We start from the raw sequence: 15028 nt of genomic DNA, 5'->3' as shown, positions 1-15028 counted from the left end.
AGGCAATTATTCCACAACCAAAAAGGAATGCCTCGCCATCGTTTGGGCTACAGCGAAATTTCGCCCTTACCTATATGGCAAGCCATTCAAAGTCATCAGCGACCATCACGCCTTGTGTTGGCTAGCAAAATTAAAGGATCCTTCAGAACGGCTAGCATGGTGGAGCCTAAGACTGCAAGAATATGATATTACTGTAATCTATAAGTCCGGACGAAAACACTCTGATGCCGATTGCCTATCATGTGCCCCCATTGACTCGCCACCGCAAGATGACGAAGATGACGACGCCTTCCTTCTCATTTTAAGCGCAGAAGACTTCACTGAGCAGCAACAAGCAGACCTGGAGTTGAAAATCCTTGTCAAGTATGTATTTGGAAGGTCATACCGACGTTGTCCCTAGGGCATTTGGGCAACGATTGTCTTCGTTCTCGCTTCAAAAGAACTACTAATAAAGACGAACTTCTCACCAGTGCGCGCCAACTACCTTCTTGTCCCGTCAGGACTGCGTCCAGAAGTATTGCACACCCTGCATGACGATCCGACAGCTGGACACCTCAGATTTCCCAGACACTATCGAAGATACAGGAAAGGTATTATTGGCCACGCCTGACCGCCGATGTCGCCCATTATGTCAGAACATGCCGAGACTGTCAGCGACGCCAGACACCACCCACAGGGCCAGCGAGATTACTACAGCGAATCGAGCCTCCTTGCCGACCATTCCAGCAGATCGGGATGGACTTGTTGGGACCCTTTCCGACGTCAACAACCAGAAATAAGTGGATCGTCGTGGCGACGGACTACCTCACCCGCTTTGCTGAAACTAAAGCGCTGCTGAAAGGTAGCGCAGCTGAAGTGGCGAAATTCTTTGTCGAAAACATCCTGCTGCGACATGGTGCCTCAGAAGTCCTTATCACCGACAGAGGAACGGCCTTTACAGCAGAGCTCACCCAAGCCATTCTGCAATAGTCAGACAACGCACAGGAGGACAACGGCCAACCACCCACAGCCAAATGGTCTTATGGAGTGCCTGGATAAGACCCTCGCCGACATGCTAGCAATGTATGTCAACGTCGAACACAAGACCTAGGATGCCGTCCTGTCGTACGTAACATTCGCTTACAACACGGCGGTGCAACAAACAACACAGATCACACCGTTTAAGCTGGTTTGTGGCAGGAACCCGACGATGACGCTCGACGCCATGCTGCCGCACGTCACTGACGAGGAGAATCTTGGCGTCGCTACCTATCCTACTCCAGCGCGCCGAAGAAGCTCGACAGCTCGCCCGCCTACGGATCAAGAACCAGCAGCGTACCGACAGCCGACACTCCAACCACCGACGACGCTTCATCGAGTACCAACCCGGTGACCGTGGTTGGGTATGGACCCCATATGCCGAAGAGGACTGAGTGAGAAACTATTGCAACACCATTTCGGACCCTACAAGGTCATCCGACGTATTGGTGCGCTGGACTATGAGGTCGTGCCAGATGGTATTTCGCCTTCACAGCGGCGCTGCGCACAATCTGAAGTGCTACACGTGGTGCGTCTTAAACCCTTTTATGCACGCTGACGAACTTCTTTATTTTGTTGTTTTCTTTGGTACAGGCGTTTTTTTTATTACTAATTTTGTTTGTTTGCAGCATCGGGTCGATGCTTTTTAAGAGGGGGGTATTGACACGTGTACTTGTTTGTCTTTATCAGGTGACACGTTTCACCGCCTAACAAATGTTATCGCACAGCGCGGGACGCACCTGCATGCATCGGAAGTTTCTGGAATGTTGTCGATGCTTCTATCCACTGTCTGTTGTCGCCGAACCTTGTGTTATCTGATTTTATCGCGTGACACAAATGGTGTAGAACTTTGTGGAAGACACGCGGGTCCCAGCGATTAGTCTGGAACATTCGACGACTGCTGTATAAAAGCTGACACGCTCGACCCGCTGATCAGATTTTTGACGATCGCCGAGTGTGTTCGCCGCTACCGTTGTTCTTTGAGTGTAGCCTGTTTTTGAGGGCACAAGTTCGCCCAATAAAAGCCTTGTTTCGTTAACCACAGTTTTGCTGCCTTCTTAACCGTCACTACCACGTGACAATATATACCCACTCCTGCCCAAGGCCCGACACTCAGGCCGGCAGTATGTACCAAATAAAATAAATAAATAAATGCACTGTTGACACCACCACACCTTTCCTGCCCTGACCGATGAATTTTGACGCGTCTGCAAGACAGTAAGTAACCTGAAAGCCACATGCTAGCAGACAACAATAAATTTGTCCCAGAACACGATCACTCGCCTACATGATTAGCCAAAATGCTGCAACAGCTATGAATAATTAAACTTAGAAGTTCTTGGTTGTTTATAAAATGATGACTTGATGGTGCTTTCAGCCTTCACAACCTCTAAGCATGTTAGCTAACCCTCTTTTAAATCTTAGACGTTTTACATCAAAAAGTCCAGCCATTATGCGATATTTATTTCCATGCAAAGTACCACAGTTATGCATCTGATGAATGTTAGCAGCGACCACAAAACTGAGTGCTGTCATCTTCCAGTAGCTGTATTTCAACGTTTAAGCCATTTTATTTTGCAATCTTGGTGTTTTTCTTGCCTGGGTTAAATTTACTAGCCCTTGGATGAATGTTGCTGGCATTTGGATTAAGCATGTTGGCCCTTGGACTAATTCACCTGGCGTGCAGCCTATTTCTGCTGTTGCTGACATTAAATGCACTGGCACTAGGATTAAATGTATTGCAATTAAATAGTCTGGCGCTCAGATTATTTCCGCGGCACTCGGATTAGTGCAGTTGCCGCTGGGATTAAAGTGAACAGGAATGCCTGTAGTCCAGGCATGCCCTGAGCTTCAACAAAACAATGCCTCACCAGAGCAGGAATTTGCCTCCCTAGTGCAGTAGTTAGCCACTACCTCACTCAATGCTTTTGGGATTAAAATAACACCACTACAATATGCCTGAAGCCCCAAGCACAAAGATTAGACAAATCCATGGACATACCAGCTGGCCCATGAACTTTTTAAGAATTCGTAAAATTCATGCTCAGGCAACACGTGTGAGAAAAGGAAGGGGGCACTGAACACACTTCTTATATATATATATATATATATATATATATATATATATATATATATATTCTTTTTTTTTTTTAATCACGAGCACGAACTCCTTCTGGGACACATACGCACTTTATTAGTGATGATTTGCCTGCAGACGTGGCATGCAAGCATCAGAAACCTTAGAAGAGCACTTACTGACAAGCAATGTACTATTTTAAGGTCAGTTACTTTTTTTCAGTTACCGATTTCACCTGCTTCAGGAACTTATCTAAATAAGCTTGCTTGAAAAAATACCCCTCCAATGTCCTTTCATGATCAGAAAACCTTTAGGGGTATGGTCAAGGAATTACAAGCGAAATTCTGCTCGGGTCATATTTGCAGCAGTGTACAGGCATTCGCATTCAGCACTACAGTTGAGAATTAACAGGATCCTCAGCATTTTTACTGCGATCTTGTGGAACCTTAAGTGCAGACATTGCAAAGCATACAGGAGGTTTTGCTTAGGTGATGTCTTGTGCAATTACAAGAGGTCAGTGCATATACCATCATTGTTTACTTTTTGCATGCGTGATTTGCAATCTTGTGCCATCCCTCTCCTCTTACAACACTGTTAAAGCATTTTTGGAAAAAGAGCTCATTTTTCGTAAAATTTGACATGAATTATTATAATTTTAGAATGAGCCTGAACAGGTGATTCTTTAAGAAAAATCCAAGAGCATAGGCAGGTCTGACCGAACTATCCATCATTCCTGTGGCAGCTGAATGATCACAGTTACAGAGCTCCCTGTTGTAATTTTTGCAAGAAACCCCATACATCTAAGCGAAGCAGCTTGCAAGCAACGAGTAACCAAGGAAAAGAGGCAAATGAAAGAAATTTAACGTATTTGTCATTAGAAAGATTATTTAACTGAATAGGGTTTATTGGCACAAAAGCGACTAAGGCTATGCTGTGCCAACCACAGGGTGTTCAAAAACAAGTGTAAAAACAGCATAAGCTGCATCGTTCTACAGCTTATGTAAAAAACCTGTTTCATTAAAAAAAGGAGCTGAGAAAGTCAGTCAGTGACACCAGTGGATCGTCTCCTAAAATTAAAGCAGGGTGCAAAGGTATGTGTAGTCGATACAGCTAGTGCAAAAGGAGTGTGCATCCAATTCAAGGTCGACATAACACTACTTCAATGAACAGTTCTTGGTGATGACACCACGTCCACTCGCCTGGCATGGGTTTAATTAGATGTGGCTTGTTAGCTCTTCAAGAGTCCCATTCTTGCTGCCGTTTTCACATCAAGGCCTTCCATGTCGCTCGAATACTATCTTTAAATGGTATTCTTGTATGTATGTCTCTGTGTGCTGCCATGGATGCACATTCATCTGCCTTTTCATTCCCTGGTACCTCTATATGGCTTGGGACCCAGAAGAAACAGACAGATCTCTCATGCTTGTTAGAAACCAGCATGCTAAATATGTTGCCTAGCAAGGGTTCACACTTGGCTTTTAGATTCAGAGCCTTGACGCACTAACGAATCAGTAAACATGACTGCATTATTGCACTTACTGGCAATAATTTTTTGACTACCGTCCATATGGCACAAACTTCAGCAGTGAACACAGAAGCACAATGTGGTAATTGAATACCTCTTACCTAATTTTTCGTTACAGCCCCCCTGTCAACATGTTCTTGTGTCTTCAAACCACCTGTGTAAAATTCGGCATAATTTTTATATTTCATATGAAGAGTGTGGAATCTTCGTACAATGAGCTCTTGTAGGGTGTCTTTCTTTCTTTAGATGTGTTAATTCCCAATTGCATAAAATCGTACCATGACGCCATTCTATGTGGCTTTTAGCAACTTGGAGAAACTTAATGAGGAATATCATAATTGCAGCAGTATTCTTCATAAAGTTAAAACTCGATCTAACGAAAACCGATCTTTGAATTGCATGATCTAAAGAAGAAATTTCTATTCCCCAAGGTGTACCCATAAGGTTCAATGCTGTCACCAACCCAAATTCACAAAACTAGCTCGCATTAAGCCCGATTTACCGAAGCTTTTCCAGAAATAAATGAGTAAAAAAGCTGTGATTTCTTCCTAATGCTACCGCAGACGGGAGCATGCGCTCTATCGCTACAGTGTTAAAACCTCTAGACACCTTAGTCACGGCTCTAGCTTTATTTTGACAAAGCTGCACGCCACGCTTATGCACGGAAATGTGGACTCGGCAGTCGCTAGCGTTCTTATGCACCAGATGGCGCTGGGGTGGTGGTAGCTGGGCCACCCTGGCAGACTTTTTATGCTCTCAGGCGTGGATTAGCGGCAAATACAATGCCGCTGCACCTCTTGGGTGTCACTACACTACAAATTCTGATTTCGAAGGACCGAAAAATCCCTTACTCAATTTTCCAAACTTCCCAGTTTAACGAAATAATTTGACAATGGTCCATCACTTCGTTAAATCAAGTTTCAACTGTACCATAAAACAAGCGGCTTAATCATGTTTGGTTTATTTTAATAGTGTAAGAGTGTATAACATATTGTGACAAGGTTATAGCATATGTGTTGTGGTAATGAATTAGTTCTCAGAACATAAGAAACAGTAAGTAGTGCTCTTCAATAATGCTTGACAGATTCATTGCACTCAACACAAGCTCTGAACAGGCAATGTTCTATAATCCCCACTTGCAATTCACAGTCCAAGATTGTGTACTGGATCAAGTCACTGAATATGACTGTCTAGCTGAGCCATACATTACAGAACCATAGTCAGGAATGCTATGCACAACAGATCGGTACACACACAGTAGATATGTTCAGTCAGATCCCGAGAGCTTGTGCAACAACACTTGGAGAATGTTTAGAGCTTTGTTTGCCCTAATTGTTATTATGTTTATGTGGGCCAAAATGTTTAGTTGTTTGATGCATAAGCATTCTTTGGCGAGCACCCTAGACCTGTGACAAAATGTCTTGTATCTGCACAAAAATATGTAATTTGCAAGTTAAGATAATTAATTGTTACGATAGTGTAAATGTAGATCATTCGTAGCTTTTAAGCGATAAGGAAGAACGTAAAGCAAAAAATAAAGGAAGAATACCCATAGAGATACATAGGAATCCTTAAAAAATGCATGGTACGGCTTATACTAAGGGTGGGCAAACTGAAATTTTGGGGTGAGTAAACTTGAAATTAGGGGTTGGGTGAAATTAAAAGGCCCCTCAAACGGTCTGGACATATTTTGTATATGCGTAGGGTACAGCTAAAGTTGATCATTCGCACCACAATTTGTGTGAAACGATTCATATTAAAAGCACTACAGACGATTACAAGTTACTCTCCTCCATAGTCACACATTTTCTCAACTTGTTCGCTGAGTGATTGGGGCTAAGCTCCGCCTTCACTGGCTCTGCGTCATGATGGCACGTCATGTCGTCGACTTCTGCATCTCTAGGAGCGCGCGTGCAAAGCCTTTCTAAACTCTGCACCAGCTGCTTGGCAGTCGACCCCAAGCGAGAGTTATCAAAGCTTACTTCAATGACGACCCTCAAAGCACCCACGTTGGCATCCTAAAAACCTTCACAAGGCTGTATCAATGGTAAATGGTATTACTGGGGTGGAATGTACCGGTTTGTTCAGCAGTATGTTTGATCATGCCCCGTCTGCCAACAAACCAAGACCCCTCCACAGCCCCCTCCTGGCCCACTACAGCCGCTACAGTGTCCTGGTTGACCATTCAACAACGTAGGCATCGACCTCTATGGCCTGCTCCCATACAGTGGATGTGGAAACAGCTGGATTACTGTTGGCGTTGATCACCTGACGCACTACACCGAGACTGCGCGTGACGTTGCGATGTTCATTATTCGTAGCTTCATCCTTCGCCACAGTGCTCCATGAGATCTGCTAAGCGATAGGGGCCATGTCTTCTTGTCGGAAACAATACAATCCCTCCTTCAAGAGTGCAAGATCATTCACCGCAAATCGACTGCATATAACCCACAAACGAACGGTCCCATGGAGCAGTTCAACCGACACTCGGCAACATGTTGACAATGTACGTATCATCCGACCACACCAACTGGGACCCCGTACTCCCGTTTGTTACGTTCACATATAACACCGCGACACAAGCAACCACTGGTTCCCTTCCCCCCTTTTTTTGGCACAGACGTGAGCCTTTGTGTCCACTGGATACTATCCTGCCACACTGACCTGACGTCTCTAAGTACACCACAATTTAAGAAGTCACCTGATATGCTGAAGATTGCCACCAGCTGGCTCGTTCACTGACCAGCAAAGATCAGGGGCGTGAGAAGACAATATGTGACAGTTATCAGGCCACGCCCACCTTTCCTGCCAGTTCCCTTGTTTGGCTATCAATACTGCCTCACACCCTTGGCCTTTCTTCTTAACTACTTGCACACTACCATGGTCCATAGCAGATCATCGATGCCACTACACCTGTGAACTATATTGTTGAGCCTGTCTGAGAAGAAAAACCAATTTGTCAGACACTGGTGCCTGTGTCCACAAATTGTATTTTAACAGAGCCCGCTCAATCTGGCGAGAACGAGACCAAGTGCCACTGGCGTTCGATTTCACAACTGCCGATTCCACTGCTTGTGCACCGTAAACGTACTGGGCGTGTCGTCATCTTTTATGATCGGATCACTGTGGCACGTGGTTGTGCGCTACAAGCCCATCACACCATCACCGGACTTTTGTTGCCAGGGCCACGAGAAATGTTAGCCAGCTGAAGCCATATTACAAGCCCCTCATCTTGTCTTATCCCTGAGTTGCCAGGATGGATCAGTTTCACACCCAGGGCCAATGTAACGAAGCAGACGCATCTCATTTTTCAGCAGCAACTCAAAGACGACGATGGCAACCTGTGCTATGATTGCAAGAGACCTCGGGCAGTCCACTGCTGCTAGACTAATTATCACCTTTAATTAAATCTCATAACAGTTCTTACGTCGACCTTCACATACACTGCGTCAAGTGAACTAAGCACAATACTGGTACTAAAGGTATGTATCACGTATTTGGTGGGGATTTGTTTGTCATTTCCTCAGTGAGTTATTCACTGAACCTTAATTTTATTTTGTTCTTGGAACACTTAAAGAAGTTGTTTGTCACTCAAGTTCAAGAAATCTTCTGATATCACATCCCTGCTTAGCAATCTGGGTGCTGAAAATGTGACTACGATATCACCAATACTGGTTAGATCAACAAGTTTCTTGCCTTTAGTCTTTGGTTTTGAGTACAAGGAGGAGGTCCCCACTTGACATCTTTGAAGCTTTATAATATTTTCCAATTTCTTCTGCGAGGCATTTCACCACCCAGAGTGCAGACAGATTTCTTATTGGTGCGTTTCCTTCACTGTGCATGACAGGGTAACGTGGAAATGTTTCTCAACTGCTTTAGAAAGTGAATGAAAAAGTTGCTTCGGTGCGCCCTCATTTCAGACGGTGATCTGTAAGGGGAGGGGGGATGCATTTGCCATGACATTCTTTGAATATTTGGCAGCGATGGTAGCCAGCCGCCACTAAGCCCAACTAAGCCCAACAAGAGGATGCTACAAGATTCCAAGAATACCTGTAAACACCAGCTGTGCAACGCTGCTACATCCTAACATGTACCCAGGACTGGATATATTGCCCATGGTTAACCCCTGCTGCCTGGAAAACCAGAAGTAAAAGGAAGTGAGTACAAGACAGGAAAGATTGTCAGAGAGAAAAATGTCAGAGAGAAAAATGAAGAGAAAAATGAAGCTTGGAGAGGAGGACAGGAAAAGGCAACTACCGCTTTTCAGCCAGTTGGGTCAGTCTGGGGGTGCCATCTACGTGAAGCAGAGGCCAAAGAGGTGTGTTGGTTCCCCCAACAGGCCATAAAGGTCAGAACACCCGACATTGGCTCAACCCCCAGGATCCTCTTTTACCCGGACATGGCTAAGCCACACACAGCTAGAGGCAGGAGGGTTCAACCCCCATGTGTTCAGGTCCGTGGTGTCGCAACACACCAAACGCCTGCTGACACAGATGCCCTTGAGGGGGCATTAGAAAGAAGAGCAAAGAGAAACAAACTTGCCTTTTCTTTTCACACAATACTGCATTTGCTGCTCGGCACCATCTATGTCGTCCAGTCCAAAGACTTGCGTGCCTTGAGACACCAACTCCACAGTGCACTGCAACAGCTTGGACATGACTTTAATGGTGCAACATGTAGACTTGACAGCCACTTTGACGTTGCATTGCGTGGCAACTACACCTGGACCTAAAGCCTCCACTTCTTCCTGCCTACCTGGAATGTAAAAAAAAGAGAAGAGAAAATTAATAAGCAATACCATGTTAACTCGAACTCCCATATCTAAAATAATTGACTAAGTCGAAATTTCCCGTGGCACACAACCATTTCTTATATGTGCCATGTATTTATTGCCCTTTATCTCAAAGTATTTTTCGCCCAAATTGTGGATATCTCGAAATCTTGACTGAGATGTGAGTGAGTGAGTGAGTGAGTGAGTGAGTGAGTGAGTGAGTGAGTGAGTGAGTGAGTGAGTGAGTGAGTGAGTGAGTGAGTGAGTGAGTGAGTGAGTGAGTGAGTGAGTGAGTGAGTGAGTGAGTGAGTGAGTGAGTGAGTGGGTGAGTGAGTGAGTGAGTGAGTGAGTGAGTGAGTGAAAACATTATTGAGGTCTAGTAATTGTGTTCTTCTGCGGCTGGGGCGGATTCTTCAGGGAGTCTTCCTTCTTGTGTCTTTCCTGGAAGTCCTATCTCGAAAGTTTTTCCGGCTTTTACTACTTCAAGTTAACGAGGTATTACTGTAGTTCCTTTTAGAATCAAAAGTATGTTGGCTAACACAAAATCTGTGATTGTAGAAGCCTCACCTCAGGCTAATTTAATGCTAAAACCAATTATGCGCTTCAAGCATAATTGCTCTTTGCTGTTCTTGTTCAGCAACCATTTGCAAGTACAGAACACACAATAGAGTGGCGCATTTTTTTAACAGAAAGCACATCACTCAATGTATGCGTGTAGTACTCCAACACTATACATGTAGAGACTATCACACACAGTACACATCAAACTAGACTCATCTGCGCAAAGTGCTTCTCAAAGTATGACAGAACTACGCTAAGAACTAACAAAACAAAAAACTCAAGAACGTACTTGACAAGAAGTGGCATTTGCATGTAATGTCAAAATTTCTTGCAAGTTTTATTTCAAGAGGCAAATTGTTCCATAGCTTAACACCATAGAAGTTAATTAATCTTTCGCCGTACACATACGAACATAAAGGGAGATTAAGATTACCACTGCGTGCATGCCGTGTGTTTAACGATGGAAACGTGAAAATGACAAGCGGCAAAGGTGTGTTAGTGTTTATTATTCTATTCACTAAACAGAAAATCTTGTCTTGTACATCAGTAAACGGCAGTATACGCAGCCTCTGAAATAGAAGATTAGAGGGATGACGCACCAAAGAGAAAATAATCGCACGAACAGCTCGTTTTTGTAATCGGAATAACGGAGTAAGGCATGTTATGTACGTTTGGCCCCACGACTGGCAACATAGCTAAGGTGGCAGTGAAATAGGCTAAAATATAATATTCGTAGCAATGTCAAATCAAAGTATTAACGTGCTTGTATGAGAATGTAACAGTTGAATGACAACTTTTTGCAAACGGTATTGATTTGGTCTCACCAGTTAAGGTTACTGTCAAATACATTGCCTAGATACTTAATAGTTGGAACACATTCAATGGTTCGATTGTTTAATGATATGCTAACTGAAACGTAGTTCAGTTTTCATTCGTGAACGGAAAATAACGTATTTTGTTTTATCGGCATTTAGTAATAGTTGATTTTCACGAAACCACATTGAAACAGCTAGTAGTTCATTGGATACAGTATATTGTAAGGTTTCAAGTGAACTACCTGTGAACAAAACTACAGTATCGTCCGCATACATTAATGTTTTAGATGATTGTAGACTTCACGGGAAATCATTAACGTATAGAGCAAATAAAATTGGACCCAATACGGATCCTTGCGGTACACCACATATGACATTCCTAGATTCAAACAAAAAACCATCAATTAGTAGTACTTTCTGCTTTCGCAATGTGAGATAACTGGAAAAGAAGTCATGAGTGCCATTGATAATACCATAGCACTTCAGTTTTTTCAGTAGTGCCGAATGACAAAAGGTATCAAGCACCTTTTTGTATGTCGATGAAAATTCCAATAACAATCTTTTGATGCTTGAGGGCAGAGTTCAGTATTTGAGATAAAGTAAGCACCGCTGTTGATATGGATTTCCCTGGGTTGAAACCATGTTGTTCCGGGCAAATTATGTTATTCTTGCTAAGGAGGTCTTTCAGCTGTTGAGCGAATAATTTTTCAAAGATATTGCTTACTATACTCAATATGGATATTAGTCTGTAGCTGCTTGGAATATTATCGTTGCCCGTTTTGTATATTGGTACAACTTTGGCCATATTGAATGCATCTGGATAGGAATTCGCATTTAATGAATGACAAAGTGAATACACGACAAAGTGGAGCACTCAAAACATCTGGATTGTCTTTTAGTACCCTAGCTTGTATACCATCTATTCCTGTGGCTTTGTTCAACTGTACATTTCTTATAGCAGACGTCACCAGCTCTCGTTATGGCCTGAAAGCTAAATCTGTTTTCACTTTTTTCAACGTAAGTGGTGGGCCATGCAGTACTAAATTGTTTCGTAATGTTTTCGCCAATCGTGGCAAAGTAATAATTAAAATCATTTGTAAGGCTATTTGTGACGTTGTCAGGGAGAATTTTCTTTTTATTATCGAGCCCTGTCACTTCTCGGACTGTTTGCCATGTTTGTTTTGTGTCGCAACGGGAAACGAGACGTGCATAATATGCCCTATTAGATTTATGCAATAGCCCGACTGACTGATTTCTGAAGTACTTAAACAGAACCTTGTAATATTCATTTGTTTTGTTTAACTTCAGCTGATTGTAATGGTAATCTTTTTTCTTCACTAGTGCTAGAATAGGCTGTGTTATCCAAGGACATATGGCATGATCATACCTACGTCGTGTGCACGTATACGATGACTGCTTTATTGCATTCATGATACTGCAAATAATGTTATCACATTCTACTTGTACGTCATCGTTATACAGCATTTCGAACATAGTGTGTTGCAAGAGGGTGCGTACTTGCAAATAATGGGTGTGTGATATCTCGGGAGCAACTTTTCTGTTTCATGAGTATGATGTAAATACGAATGTGGCACGAAAAAAAAATGTCGGGTGGTGATCAGCAATTACAATATCATAAACACCAGCTTCTACATTAGTATCAAGACAGCACAGCATGTGATCAATTAATGTGTCAGAATTTTCAGAGAAACATGTTTGTTCGCTTATAACATTTCTAAGATTAAATGATTGTAGGAAGAACAAGTAGTCATGGCACTGATCCTTTAGCAGATCTATATTGAAGTCACCACTGATTATTACCTGGGAAGGCGAGGTTACACATTGAATCAGCATACTTTCCTTGCAGATATGAAGTCATCTACGCTTGAACTTGGGGGGCGATAACTGCACCAGCTATGACACTGCATTCAATTGTCGCAAACAGTGTTTGCGCAGATTGTTGAATGCTCGAGATATCATTTAGATGCTGAGAACTGAGCTCGTTCCTGATAAACATGGCTACTCCACCGCCACCTGTCACATGTGCTCTCGGCTGCAACAACATCACATATCCAGGTATATTTGCGTCCTCATCTTCCTTTACCCATGTTTCTGTTATTGCGATTATATAGTATTGAAATGAATGTTGTGACAAATAGATTAGTAGCTGGTCGAAATTTTTCTTTATGCTGCGGATATTGCAATGGAACATTGATATGTTTTTATGTTTGTGCCACACCCCTTCAACCTCTGCGTTATTAATCATCTCGATTGTTTATTTATTTATTTATTTCAAAGTACCTTACAGGCCCCAAGGGGAGCATTGAGTAAGGGGGGCGTCATTGAACAAATGACAAGAGAAAACAGATATATGAACGCTAAAAAATGTGAGAGTCAAAAATGTTTGTAATGATCACATGCTTCCAAAACAGTGTTAAAAAAATGCTAAATCAATACAAAGAGTTATCGGGAAAGGAATGAAAAGTACATTTCACCCTAACATAAAAGGCGATGTAACACTTGCGCAAAATAACGTACATAGCGCGAGTACATAAAGCTAACAAAATTGAAACCACAATAACAAGAAAAAGAAAGTCACGTATTATATGACATGACATATGTACAGATGAAGATATTTGTTATGATGAAGACTGTAGGTTCAGTAGTTGTCTAAATTTATCATTGCTCATTTGAGCGACAGTGCTATTAGGAAGCGAATTCCATAACCGAATCGCTCGTGGTAAAGCCGAGAAGTTAAATGCGTTAGTGTTGCCATAAATGCGAGTGAGACATAAATCATTATAAAGTCGTCGTGATGTGCAAGACGCGCGTTCCAGTGGCAAGTTTGGTGGCTTGATTTGGTGAACATATCTATGGAGCAAGGACAGGAGTGCTATGTCACGTCGGCTACTCAGTTATTGAAGGGAAAGGTCGAGTTTTATTTGAGTAATGCTTGACTGGTAGCTGTAATTTCGGGAAATAAATCGACTAGCTCGGTTTTGGATGGCTGTACTGTACTGTACTCTAGCGAGGTCCTCTGCGCATGTCACATGCGGAACCGTCGAATTTTGTCTTGTGCATTAACACTTTGCCATTTGACACCCAGGTGAACTTCCAATTTTTTTCATGTTTCGCATTCAATGCTTTTGCCAAAAGTATCTTATTTGCTGTACAAAGGTGTTCATTCATGAACACTGGCGAACTATCCTTGAATCCCAAGGTGGACGTGTTCAGCCTCTGCTTCTTTTGCCGCTCTCAGAACCCAGTCCCTCACTTTGCGAGTGAAATTTTACTATGATGTTGGGTTTCTCTTTGTCCTTCAGTGGGACTCGATGAATTACTTCAATGTCAGACTCTTCAATCTCAGAGCCAATGCAAGTTGAAATTGCTTTCATTATCAAAGTTAGATCTTCATGTTGGGCTAAAGGCATTCCTTTTATTTTCAGGTTGCTCTTACGACTGTATTGCTGCATGTCAGTTAACTCTTTCTTAATGTCTCTGAGTTCTTTTCCAAGATGCAAGTTGTTGTTTTTTATTTCCCTATTGTCGCCCTTAACTTTAGTTATTTCACTCTTTAGTGTTTGCATTTCTGCTCGAAATGCCCCAAAGCTTTCATTGATGAAGTTCATTGCTTGTTTTACAGGGTCCAGCTCAGTTTTTATCAAGCTCATTAGGCCGTGTTTCATTTCATCATATTTGTCATCAAGTCTCCTAGTCAAGTCTACCAAAGCCTTGGCAAGTTCTTTAACAGTCATAGGAGCCTTTTCACTCATATTGTGCACAATGTAGGGAGCAGTCCGGCAGCCTACGTAATGATTACTTAAGTAACAATATAAATAGAACGTACCTGCACAAAATAAGTACTTCGTTAAAAGGCCGTTCAATCGTTGTGGCTGCCTGGACTGGTCCTGTGTGATACCGCCCTCAGTTAAGGAACCATTTAAGTACCCGGCTGGTGACGTCAGGACTCGTGAAGATGCGCAGAAGCTTTTGTTCGTACAGCGGGTTTTCTGTAATGGTCAGTTGGATGGTTCCCCTGTCGCTGCATGACCTGGCAGAGTGACTAGGCATAGGCGCTCGATGTAAAACGGCGACGGGCGCTCCGGCTGGTGACGTCAGGGCTCATGAGGATGCGCAGAAGCATTTGTTGGTCCGGCGGGTTCTTTCCCATGGTCAACTGGATGGTTCTCCTGTCGCTGTGTGACCAGGCAGAGTGACTAGGCGTAGGCATTCTATATAAAATGGCGACGGCGCTCCATCTG

The 15028-nt window shown here is 43.0% G+C and overlaps 1 protein-coding gene across 2 annotated transcripts in view; it reads right to left on the bottom strand.

Annotated features, from left to right (window-relative positions):
* The window catches only part of LOC142590654 (uncharacterized), an 83655-nt gene that overhangs the window by 49447 nt on the left and 19180 nt on the right, over nt 1–15028 (bottom strand). For both annotated transcript variants that reach the window (XM_075703032.1, XM_075703033.1), the window contains exon 2: nt 9162–9374. In XM_075703032.1, the coding sequence (XP_075559147.1) occupies nt 9162–9374 (213 nt within the window). The remainder of the gene's footprint in view (nt 1–9161; nt 9375–15028) is intronic.

The sequence above is a fragment of the Dermacentor variabilis genome, chromosome 8 (assembly GCF_050947875.1).
Source record: "Dermacentor variabilis isolate Ectoservices chromosome 8, ASM5094787v1, whole genome shotgun sequence".
In the NCBI taxonomy this organism is placed as follows: Eukaryota; Metazoa; Arthropoda; class Arachnida; order Ixodida; family Ixodidae; genus Dermacentor; species Dermacentor variabilis.
Note: the sequence above shows the minus strand (reverse complement) of the source record. Positions and strands in the feature narration are given on the sequence as shown.